The sequence below is a fragment of the Nestor notabilis genome, unplaced genomic scaffold (assembly GCF_000696875.1).
Source record: "Nestor notabilis isolate BGI_N333 unplaced genomic scaffold, ASM69687v1 scaffold1630, whole genome shotgun sequence".
Lineage (NCBI taxonomy): Eukaryota > Metazoa > Chordata > Aves > Psittaciformes > Psittacidae > Nestor > Nestor notabilis.
The window spans coordinates 263,846-276,939 of record NW_009910520.1 but is presented as its reverse complement, the minus strand read 5'-3'; the positions used below and the strand labels follow the sequence as shown (position 1 = coordinate 276,939).

The 13,094-nt window shown below is 39.2% G+C and overlaps 1 protein-coding gene across 1 annotated transcript in view; it reads left to right on the top strand.

Annotated features, from left to right (window-relative positions):
• The window catches only part of LOC104402488 (disks large homolog 2), a gene marked incomplete at both ends in the record, with an annotated part of 363,023 nt that overhangs the window by 88,804 nt on the left and 261,125 nt on the right, over positions 1-13,094 (top strand). The window contains one exon of the mRNA XM_010010378.1: positions 3,286-3,422. Coding sequence (XP_010008680.1) covers positions 3,286-3,422 — 137 coding nt within the window. The remainder of the gene's footprint in view (positions 1-3,285; positions 3,423-13,094) is intronic.

The following is a 13,094-nucleotide window of genomic DNA, read 5'->3' as shown; positions in this document are numbered from 1 at the left end:
CCCAGTTTCTATACTGGGCATGACGTGCTGTGGTATGGAATCCCCCTTTGGCTAGTTTGGGTCAGGTGTCCTGCCTCTGCTTCCTCCTGGCTTCCCCTCCTCTCTGGCAGAGCATGAGACTGAGAAAGTCCTTGGTCAGAGTAAACATCACTGAGCAACAACTAAAAACATCGGTGTTATCAGCGTTGTTCCCAGACTGAAAGTCAAGAAACACAGCCCTGCACCAGCTACTAAGAAGGAGAAAAAATGACTGCTGTAGCTGAACCCAGGACCTCATGTAGCTAGTGACAAGAAGGATCCACACCAGGGATGCACAAACCTTTCTGTGGCTTAAAACAAAGCGGAAACCTTCAGTCTAAATGAAGGCAAGACTCTAACTTAGGTTGTGAACTTCTATAGCACTGATCTTCCCACCCATCTCTTCCCACCTCCAGCCCCCAGCCATTCAGAAACTAAGAGTGTGATTCATCTCATCTCTTTTAGATGTCTCTTTGAGATAAGGTGAATCATGATCTAAAAGCCTTTAATGAATTTTCATCGATTATCAAGGTAGCGTAAGTGATTAGCATAGCTGTCAGGTGTCATTTGGCCATATGAATCCTACGCAGAAGTTTTATTATAGTATATTTTCCTGATGCCCTAGCAATTAGCAAAAGTCATTTAACAAAAAGTAAATGTGCCATTCTTCCATTCCCCATTATTCCCAAGAAGAAAACTTTTAAAGAAGGCAGGTATAATTAGGCAATGAAATGAAATTATTATCAATAGGAGAGACATGGAAAATCTCTCTCTTCCTCAGTTATCATTCCTACCCACTCTTCCCTTTCTTATGGCATTATTGCCCCTTGTCTTGTTCTGCGCCTTTAAACCTTTTTATACTCCATGCTGTTTTTTCTGATCCCAAAGGCAGACCCTGCTTACAAACACAATGTAGGCCCACGCATTGTAGTGCAGCTACATGCCATGTGGATGAGAGAAGTAGAAAAAGTTCTCTTTCTATCGTTATTAACTACACTTTTGTAATGGGAGTAGCACGTGTTAGTTCTCCTTTTTGTGGTTTCATGCATCAGTTGTGATACATGCTCCATCCCTGGAGGTGTTCAAGGCCAGACTGAATGGAGTCTTGGGTGACGTGGTTTAGTGTGAGGTGTCCCAGCCCATGGCAGGGGGTTCGAACTAGGTGATCTTAAGGTCCTTTCCAACCCTATTCTATGGTACAACCATGCAAACAAACAGCAAACACCAGCACTCCACTGAGCACTGCAGTAAATGGAAGGGATCATTTTTGTTAATATTTGCTTATATTGCAGCAGGAGAAGGCTGAATTAGGGACCCCTTTGCACAAAATACAGGACATCCACGTGGCCAGAAATTATCTTGTCCTTTACAAGGTCAATCATTGAATTCTAGAATGGTTAAGGTTAGAAGGGACATTAAAGAGCTGAAGAAAGCTCTCTGGCTGCAGTCTAGCCCACTCATTTGCTCATCATCATCATCATTCTGTAATACTCTCAGATCTTCACTTTACTGGTAGAAGTGTTTTTTGGGTCAAAAGGATGATAATTATTTCACCAATGAACATTTTTCAATCATTGTTCCTTATCCACAACTAACGTTGTAAAGAAAATTTCCGTTCCTGTATTTTCTTAAAATAGCTTTTTGCTTCTTTGTTTGTAGGCCCAGAGTAATGAACAAATTTTTCCATGCTGGAGAAATCATAATCTTTTTATCCTTGTAGTTGTCCTGGCAGTAGCACATAAATAGTAACAGTGATCACCAGCTTTAGCTGGAAATTAAATCAAGCTTTATTCTGATTATCCCATACTTCTGAATTAACTTCATTGCATTGTTAATAGTCATCTTAATTAATTAAGTAGTGTTTCAAGTTGAAATACAAATTCAGAGGTTTCCTTTTGCTAATTTACTGTTTTGACACTACCCATTAAGTATCCATTATGTTATCTGACCTCACATATTTTTAATACTAAAATAATGATAACATGAAAGCAATGTAAGGAAACAAAAGAAAAATATCATATCCACTCAAAACCCCTTATTTCTGTCCTCATGCAGCTGCTAAATAAGCCTGTATATTTTAACCCACTTGTAAGCGTTATTGCCCAAGGAGTTAGGCTGGTGAGTTCGTGATGGAGTGCCAAATTCCAGGTAGCTCTTTCTTTACTATTCAATTTATCTACTCAGGCTGCAGATATTACTATCATATTTGTTTTAAGAATGACTGAACAGCATAGATTTCATCGATAAAACTATTTATTATTCTCTAAATAGATATAACAATTTTTCTGTGCATTTAAAAGAGAAATGCCTGATTGAAGTAGTAATCTAAGCAGGTTATTGTCAGTAACATCTTATTTGTTCAGCTGGAAGTTCACTTTAGCTATATGATCTATGAAAAATTAGCTACATGAAGTAGATTTTTATGGAAATAAAAGCACAGTAATTTCTGTCCTTTCTCTTATTGAGACATAAAATTCTTGTTACACATGAAGGCAATGTTTTGTCTGTCTATGCAGTGTGTCAGAGGATAGGGCACGTAGGGAAAGGGTAAACCTGTCGTCTATTTCTTCTCCCTTCCTTTTCCTGAACCACATCAGCATGTATTACTGACACTGTTCCGAAGTTTAGCTCTTTGGGTGTTTTTCTAGGAATTTCACACATCACTGAACAGAAGTTATAAATGTCAAAGGACTATTCTTTCTTATTGTATGTATCCGTAGCCAAAGATATTTGTGTCCTAGAAAAATATGCAAAGCAGATTTAAATCCAAATCTCTCACTGTGGTACTACAGAAACTTGCAGAATCTGCAGTACACCTCTCCAAGGACTTTTCAAATTGTGCGTGGAAAATCAGAATATGTTTAATTTTGTTCTGATAGTGATGCACTTTACATCAATATTTAACAAGAGAAACTCCAAGCATCAGCGTTTTATTAGTTGTAATGGCGAGTTGTGCCATAACTTCTTGGTGTAGGCTTTACTGGCCCCTGGTGAGGACTAGGCAGGGAATAGAATCATCACTGTTACTCTTCTTTTTGTCTCTACCTGACTATAATTGCACATGACAAAGGATTTCCTTGATTTATTTTTGTCCCTGACCTTTCAGAGAAAGTGAAAAAGTGTTGACCCCCCAAATATTTCTTATGTTGCTTGTATTTCTGTAAAAAACCCTGTGATTGTACAGTGGATTAAATATATGCTACTCTTGCACCCTCTCTAAAGTTATATACCATATTGCTAATGTTTTGTTTGCCTTATCTTCTCCAGGTCTAGGATTCAGTATTGCAGGAGGAGTTGGAAACCAACACATTCCTGGGGACAACAGCATTTATGTTACCAAGATTATTGATGGAGGAGCTGCGCAAAAGGATGGGAGATTGCAGGTTGGAGATAGACTTCTTATGGTAAGTATGACAAATTTAAATCACATTTTATTTGACAGAAAATGTTCTCATGTGGACTTTCATTCACCATACATCTTACTGGTGGTAACCATTCCAACTTCAAAAATAATGATGAGTTACATTTTCATCATCTTTTTTTCCCCATTCTTTCTATATATTTCTGAGAGTGCAGTTAAAAAAGCATTACTCTGGAAACCCAATATTTTATCAAGAGAAACTAGTGGCTCGCATTACTTTGATAAACCTTTAACTGAGAAGAGGATGTATGTATTAGGCATATCAGTGACAAGTCAAAATGCACCAGAAAACTTTAAAAGAAGATTTCAGACAAACTGTTCATTATAACAGTACTGATTCTACTGCTCATGTTAAGAAAATGGGAAGATGTGAAAATGTGCCACTCCCAGTGGACTATTACCTACATTTCAGTACATGTAGGAATGCTTTATATGTATGCTCCATATAGATGTTCAAAGAAAATACGTTTTCCATCTCTTTTTCCAGAGGAAGTGTACTTACTGTTCTAATTAATCTCACTTCAGAAATTCTTCCTGGTATTTGCAGTGCTAGTGGGTTGTTCTTTGTAGATGATTCTTTCCTGCTCAGATTGTTTATTTTATTCTTTGTTGAAGGGGAAATCCTGACCCTGGTGAATCAGCAGAAGTTAATCTATGTCAAACTGTATTCATGTTGATGCATTTGCATAGATTTCAGCAGGTAGAGAATGAGTGCCATGAAAGAATGTGCTGCAGTAGCTCTGTTTTGTGGAGTGGTACGTAAGGAGTAAAAAATTGCCTTGACCTTTTTTTGCTGCCTGCAAAACTGTTCCTAATTGAGGTTTTATTTATGTGGCTGGGGACGCTGTGTTCCAGGCACATGTGAAGATAAGCATTCATTTTATACAGGGTATTAAACAGAACTAGAAAGGCACTTGTTTGCTGGGTCAGTGACTTTTAGACTTTTTTAATTAACCCAAGTGGATAGATAAAACAGATTAAGGATCAAATGGTGTTATCAAAATCAAAGGAAAATGAAACTAGAGCTTAGAATTTCTTTGGCATTTCTTTGCAGTTTCTCAGCACAGCAAAATTCAAGTCACTGTTGTATAGTGAAGGTTTGGGTCATTTTGCTATAGAAATGTATATTTATATTCGCTAAATTTACACCTTACATTGTTATTTTGCACCTTGTAGCAAATCTGCTTGTGCTCAGCTGTTGTTGTCTTTCGAATTCCTTGCAGTTTTTGTGTCATCTGTAAACAGATGCACACCCTGCATTCACCATCTCCTGCATGATTTGATCACATGAATTTAAATAGGAAAATAATTTTATACACCACTATGTAAAAATTCATTCTTTCCAGATTTTTTATAGGATGTATCTATTAAACATCTCTTCTCAGTCTCGAACCTGTTGTTCAGTGCAGTCAGATATGCACATTTCTTCGTTGTGACAAGTTTATACTCCTGATTTTCACTTCTGAAAAGGAGCAGCCATTGTTCTCAGTGTGTTTGCTGTCTTTATACTGCATCCTTTCAGTCTGGACCTGTTCTTTACTTACTGTCCTCTCATGTTATTGCTGCATGTAAAATGAGCAAAGAAAATCAATCATAATATTATTCTCCACTAGTTATGTACATCCAGACCTAAGTTTTCACTATTGGATAAGAAAATCCTAGTGAGTTTACTCTTTGTATATGTTAATTATTACATTTTGGAGACAAATTTGCAAGATCAAAATCTGTTTCTAAAATCTGTGCAGATTACATCCGTGTTCAAACTTAAACAGGGGAAGTTCAGGTTAGATATAAGGAAGAAGTTCTTCACTGTGAGGGTGCTGAGGTGCTGGAACGGGTTGCCCGAAGAAATGGTAAATGCTCCATCCCTGGCAGTGTTCAAGGTCAGATTGGACAGAGCCTTGGGCAACATGGTCTAGTGTGAGGTGTCCCTGCCCATGGCAGGGGGGTTGGAACTAGATGATCTTAAGGTCCTTTCCAACCCAAACCATTCTATGGTTCTGTTTTCTGGTTCTCTCCAACAAGACACCCTGATTTCTTTACAACTTGTGTAGCATCAGTATCTTTTCTCTCCTGCTTTGTGAACTGTCTGTCAGTTTATGGCATTAACTTCATGTTCCTTTGTGAAAAGTGAGTGAAAGAATTAATTACTTTCTTTTGGCAGTGTATCAACACAATATTACCCTTGTCATCTGTACAGTCCTCCTTCCGCTTCACTGATTCCTTATTGATTGTATATTTGAACACTTTTTTATCCCTCTTTTCTCAGTAGTGAATCCTTTCTTGATCTTTGGGGTTTTTTCCATAATTTCTCTACAAAATTTACCAGAATTTGTCATCCTTCTGGAATTCTCAGTAGCTTCTAGGAAACTTGTTTGATTTTTGTATCTGTGTTCTGATAAGTTTCCTCAGAATGCTTTTAGATCCCAAAGAACATGCAAATCAAGTGCATTACAATTTAAGATGTAATAAAAGAGATGCTGCAAAATCAAAATTAATATTGAAATGCAAGCCAGTTAGGTGCCATCTGGGCATTTTGCAGCTTGATGACCCTCTGGTCATTAACTGCAGATTGTTAATAGTGTGTTAAGCATTCAAAAGATGTAGTATGTAAATACCGAGCATTGTGAATATGTGAAATCCATACATGGGCATGTTATGCAGTTAGGTTTCTATGACACTGAGCCTGCACTTAAGGCTTATTATCCTGAGCACTTACACAGGAAAATGCTGCACTGTAGGATAATCCTGAGGTGCCCGTTAGAAAAATTACTGGAGGATGCATAAGACTGCTTAAGCTGAAAGCTGAACTCTGTTTTTGTTAGGTATCTGTGAGAGGAACAGACCAGAGCTCTGCTCTGAAGACTTAAAGCTAGTACAAAAATACTCCCTTACTGTACTTTGGTGGTAATACCCACTAATGTCTGCTACTGCTGCTGGTAGTGCCTGTGGTGAGAATACAGCTGCACTGGGTGTCTCAGCTAGATTGCTTCTCTTTGTGGTGGAAGGGAGCAAAGGGAAATGACGCTCAGAGCATCATAGGCTAACATGATAATTCAGGATCAGCTGTAGGTTGCTCAGAGCACAAAACTCTCTAAGCTTGCACAGCCTCTCCATGAAACCTATTCTGCTACTCAACTGTCCTCATGAGGAAAATACCTTATAAACTGATCCTCTTCTGTTCCAACATACACCTGCTGTCTCCCATCCTGTTTAGGCCTGTCTTAAAAGCTGAGCTCTGTCTTGATGACCTTCCTGTAAGCACCAGGGGTCTGCTGTTAGTTGTCCCTAGAGGTGCTCCTGCTCCAGGCTGAAGAAGCCCTGCTCCCCCAGCATCTCCTCACCGGGCTATTGTTCCAATCCCAACTATCTTGTTAGCAGTCCCCTCAACTTGCTTATCTTTCCTACAGCGCAGGGGCCAAAACTGATCAAGTACAGTCTAATGAGTGGCAACTACTGGGGAATAATCCTTTCCTGGGTGCTGTTGACCTCTTTGCTGCCAGGACGCACAGCTGGCTCATGCCCAGCTTCATCGGGAGCCCCAAGCACTTTTCCATAGAAGTGTGACCAGCAGGTCGAAGGAAAGGATCCTGCCCCTCTACTCTGCTCTTGTGAGACCCCACTTGGAGCACTGGTGCAGTTCTGGTGTCCTCAACATAAGAAGGACATGGAGCTGTTGGAGCAAGTCCAGAGGAGGCCACGAGGATGATCAGGGGCTGCAGCACCTCCCATATGAAGACAGGCTGAGAACATTGGGGCTGTTCAGCCTGGAGAAGAGAAGACTGCGTGGAGACCTCAGAGCAGCTTCCAGTGTCTGAAGGGGGCTGCAAGGATGCTGGAGAGGGACTCTTCATCAGGGATTGCAGCGATAGGACAAGGGGTGATGGCTTTAAACTGAAACAGGGGAAGTTCAGGTTAGATGTAAGGAAGTTCTTTACTGTGAGGGTGGTGAGGCGCTGGCACAGGTTGCCCAAATTAAGTGATAAAAGCTTCATCCCTGGCAGACCACATTGGATGGAGTCTTGGATGTCATGGTCTAGTGTGAGGTGTCCCTGCCCATGGCAGGGATTGGAACTAGATGATCTTAAGGTCCTTTCCAACCCAAATGATTCTATGATTCTATAATTCTACTACCAGGCTGCCAGTGCCCAGCCTGTGCTATTGAAGAGGGTTAGTCTGTGCCAGGGGCAGGACTGAACTGTTTTTTCCTGTTGGACATCCTAAAGTTCTTATAAGCCCCTTTGTCCTGCCTATTCAGGATGGCACTCCTGCCCTCAAGTATATGGACTTACTCTCACACTGAAGTGTCATCTGCAGATGTGATGAGACTGCACTCCTCACCAGGTCATTGGCAGTGATGATCAGAAAGTACTGAAGAATGGTTTAAGTTACTACCTCTCAGATAATAATTACTTTCTTATATCTGATACCACCATCTCACTTTGGAAGAGTTTTCTACAGAATGGATAAATGAGAGATCAGTATAAAACTGTTTGTTTTTACTAGTACAAAACACCACCAATAACTAGAAGCAGGTATTCTTCAGGGAAAACTCTGAAAACATTAGGCTTTAAAAGGAAATTTAAGCTAATATTTATCTAAGTATTAACTTTTCAAAAATTTGTCTTTTGTGCCAAATATTCATGCATGTTTCGGCCATCTCCTGTTGCTTCTTGGCCAGTGTAGTCACAAAGGTCAGACTTTTGTGGGGTTATTTATGCTTATAGGAAAATTGGTGCTACTCATACACCAGAAGATTTAATTTGATTCTGTGTTCTTGCTGAAAACGGCAGAAACAGAAGTCACTTTCTTTTTCAGAAATTTAGGCTTGCTTTTTACCCAGTTCTGTGCTGAGGAAAACATATTGTTTGGTGGTTTCATAGGGCTGCAAAGGGGTTGTAATTACATGGTTGTGAATATGTTCCTTGCAGGATCCCCTACTGCTATCTGGTTTTTTAAATCGTATGTGATTGTTTTAATGTAATCAGAGCATATAATTTAAGATGCATCTACATTAGCATTCAGTTCTGATCAGAAGTGCTCTTTTAAAGTGATTTTGGCTGTCTTCTGGGACGGTCCTTTAGAAAACAACTTGAATATTTTTAAAGGAAACTGAAAACAGAAAACGTGGTCCAGGAGCATTTCTAATCAGCATTTTATTGCAGCTGCAAACAGACATTCTGGTCAGTAGACTAGACATAATGCACGCTAACCCCCTTAAAAGCTGTACAGTGTGGGTGTCCTATCATCCAGACCCTCTGTTGCTATGGATCGCTCCTAGTGATCCATACATTCTTCACTCAGGTAGGTGCAGACACAGATCCAGGGTTGTGCTACTCTGCCAGTTAATGGAGCACAGGTATTACCCAGCTAGGCTTAAAGGAAGAAAACAGGCTGAACAGGTAGTACCTGATCTTCTGGTTGTACTCCCTGGCTACCACAGGGTAAGCACACTAGAGAAATTACACTCTGAGATGTAGAGTGAACTAGTGCTGAACCAGCTCAGGGGTTCAGTGGCTGCATCCCTCCTGATGCAGTGCTGGGCTCTCAGCCAGATTTGCACTGTCACTGCCTCTGGCCTTGCAATGCTTTATCTAGCCTGCAAATGTAGTTTTGCTAGGATAGGTTTTTGGATGGTAGCCTAGCAATAAGCTTCTCCATTTATTCCTTGTGATGATATTCCCATGTAGTTGTTCCTTCACTGCTGTATTGTCTTGTCCTGGTTTCAGCTGGGATAGAGTTAATTTTCTTCCTAGTAGCTGGTACAGTGCTGTGTTTTGGCTTTAGTCTGAGAACAATGCTGATAACACACTGATGTTTTAGCTGTTGCTCAGTAGCACTTACCCCAAACAAGGACTTTTCAGTCTCTCATGTTCTGCCAGTGAGGAGAAGCACAAGAAGCTGGGAGGGAGCAGAGACAGGACACCTGACCCAAACTGGCCAAAGGGGTATTCCATAGCACAGCACGTCATGCCCAGTATGTAGACTGGGGCGGGTGTTTACCTGGAAGGGACCGATTGCTGCTTGGGTTGGGCTGAGTATCAGTCAGTGGGTGGTGAGCAATTGTATTGGGCATCACTTGTGTTTATTGTCTTTTTTTCCCTTTCCCGTGTTAGTTTTGTATTCTCTCTCCTTGTTATTTCCCTTATTATTAGTAGTAATATAATGTACTTTAGTTTAATGACTAAACTGTTCTTATCTCATCCCGTGGGGCTTACATTCATTGAATTCTCCTCCCCATCCCATCTGGGTAGGAGGGAATGGGAGGAATGAGCAAGCAGCTGTGTGGTGCTGAGTTACCAGCTGGGTTTAAACCATGACATGTCCTCATGCTACTTCATTAGCCTTGAAAACATTTTGTTTTAAACCTAAATCAGTGTAAACTGGGATTGAAAAGTGATGGTCCGGTATAGATAGAGTGCCACTTGGCACTGCGTATACACTGCACTGCTTGAAGCATGAAGCGCACTGCTCAGTCTCATGTTTGTCTGTGAGGCACAAACTCTTGCATTTCTCTGCAAAGATGTGGTTTAGGACACTTAGTCCATAACTATTAATAGTCTAAGACAGCTAATTTCAGAGGCATATTCGTAGTCCAGCACTTGGACAACTAACTCAGGAGTCTATGGGATTATAAGGAAATAGTTAATCCAAACAGATTTACATCCTTAGGACAAATGATTAATCTTCAGCACTGAAACACCTCTCAGCCTTTTAAATTGTGATGAGCTTTTAAGAAGGCCATCAGCATCCAAGAGTTACAGCTGGCATGTAGCAGGTGTTTATTGTCAAATACTTCAGGTTCACACAGAAAAATCCACTTCCTGAATGAAAAGTAGAATATTACACAAAAGCAAACATTACCAGTGGCAAGGTAAAGATCTTCGTCTCACTCACTGAGTGAATCAAATGTCTCTTGCCCTAAATCAGTAAAGTAATGAATTCCTTTAAAAAAGAAAAAGGAAAATTAAATACGACAAACTTAACCTCCAGAGCTCTTAATCTGTTATCAGTTTATGCGGTTGTGAATTAAGTTATTCTTTAGAGCACTTGTATAGCCAATCTGGGGATTCTAAGCTTTTCACTGTAGCTACTTCTCAGTGCCTTTGTTTTCCAATATGAATCTAGGAAAACTTCCAAATACGATAATTCTTGCTTAGGTTTACACTTCATTGCCTTGATTATGCTATTTAGGAAAAAAAACCAACCCTATCACAGTCTCTTTATAGCTCTTCGGCAACATTTCATACTGATTTCACCCATCACTCAAATAGCTTCTTTGATTAGACTTATATCTTTAATTTCCTTCTCTATTGCTATATTATTCCTTCTTCTTATCCTTTTCCTGTAATATCAGTATGTCTTTGTATAACATATTTCCTATTTAAAGAAAGAGATTTCCTTATTTCTTTTTTACTTAGGCTTTTCCCCCCTCTTAATTAACTGCTACTAAAGTTGGCTTCTAATAGCTAGAAAGTTGTCCTGCAGTTCCTGTTCTACCCACTCAGCTCTGATGTGAGCCCTTCTGCATGAGTGTTTCAGCGTCTCAGAGGGTTTTATGCCATACACACTTTGATTTCTTATTTTGTGTGCATCTCTCACTCTTCATCTCCTTTACTGCTATGATCTAGGTCGTCTTGACAGCAGGAAGTGGAGCTTTGGTATGAGGCATTGACTATGCCACAACCACTGAAAAAGCCAGATTTAGCACTTGAAATTCTGTGAAAACAGACATCTTTTATGGAAACAAGAAAAAGCCCAAGAAATACTCTGATTTGGAGATTCTGAGAGATTCTGCTCTCTCTATAAATCTTACCATAAAAAGCAACTACAACATCATATTTCTTAATAATCACCATCTCTGTGATGATGTTTTGAAGTATGATATTCAGAGACTTTTTTATGAAGAAAATTACACAGTAGGGAGCTGAACAGTATAATTCTTCAGTGTATTTGGGTTTTCATTCTTATGTATATCAGAATACATGCAGATGTCTTTATTTGTAATCATTGTCTTACGATCAAAAATATATTGATACATGCATATATTAGTATTAATGGGAATTGTAGGTCCAAAGCAAGGACTACCTTCTGAAGGAAACTGGGAAACACACAGTGTATTTTGTATACTGCAATTCTAAATTGGTGTTGGGAATGACTAAGGAAAGTAGTTTTATCTCCTCAAAAAGCTCCCATTTAAAAGAGACCTTAGGGAACCACTGGGAATCTTTGTCTTAATGAATGAATAAACATGTTTGTTTGTTTGTTTGCTCTTGATGTACATTGAGTCTATATTCATTTCTTTGTTTGCTGAGAACTGAGCAATCCAGGACAAAATGAATTAGGAGCAAACTTCCTTTCTAGGAGTGAGCTCTGGAGGTGAGAAACCTCCTATTTTCTCTATATTTGGGAGGAGTTTGAATAGCAATTTTGGTATATGTTGTTGGGATTATTTTTTATACAGAGCTCTGCTTGCTTTGAAGGGTCTTTCTTCTCTTCAGATTTTCTTCCAGTGTCTTTTCTCTGAAGTTCTCCTTTGTCTCTTGATTTCACTCATACATTACTTTCTTTCAAGTTCTACCAAGTTCCAGCTCTACATATTTCAGTTTTCCGCAATATTTTGCACTCTTAGGCTTATATGTACTAGGACAGAGAGAAAAATAATATTGTGCATAAACTTTGCAAAGATCTCTAGGATCTTAATGTGTATAAACATAATACATAACTGCTTAGACAGTAATTTGTAGTTGAGAATCACTAGGTCTTTAAATCTTAACATCAAGATTTGTACAACTTCTACACAGCGTTGTTATAATACTTGTCCTGTAAAGTTCTTGCCAGAGACATAAGAAGTAGGACCTGTCAAAGCAAATACAAGTTTATTCTCCAGCTGCACAACTGTGACATCCAAATGTGTTGTGATGGAAGTACAAGAGTCCTAACCATGATTTTTATCAGCTAGATTTCCAGGGGAAAAGAAATTTGGAAAGAAAAATTGCAGTGAGTCTATTTGTGTCTTAATTGATTTTATACCCTCCTAAAAAAACCAAAAATCAAAATCCAGACAGTGCTCTGATATTTCATTCTGGGGGGGGGGAGGGGTTTGTCCAAGAACAATTATTTACAACAGCAGTACAGTGGGAGGTTATTATGTGAGATTTTCTTTACTTCGGAAAGCTTGCAATTAGGATGAGACACAACAAGATAGATTCAATGTACAGACAGTGTGGGAAGATAAAGTGTGAATCTCCAGTATCTGGCAGTTTTGAAAAACATAAACAAGAAAGGCTTAATTTCAGTCACTTCTTGCTATTAGCCCGGTACTTTTGAAGACATTCATTACAAGTGTATATGTATGTTACTTCTGTTCATAACAAAACCAGAGAAATTTATGGAAGATAAGTATCAGATTTTGATTTAAATAGAGGACCTGTCAAAATACAGCATACAGTGTCAACAACTCTCTTCCGAGTGTTAGGTTATATCATTGCTCTTCTTGTCAAATTGTCATAACATGCCTGTCATTGCCTCTTTCAATTAACCTTAAAACCAAGCCTGACAATTATACAAGGAACAAAGTTTAAACAGAATCCCTACATTTAGCAGCACTGTCCAATAGCAATCAATCTCTCTTGGTGTTGATGAAGTTGTCTAA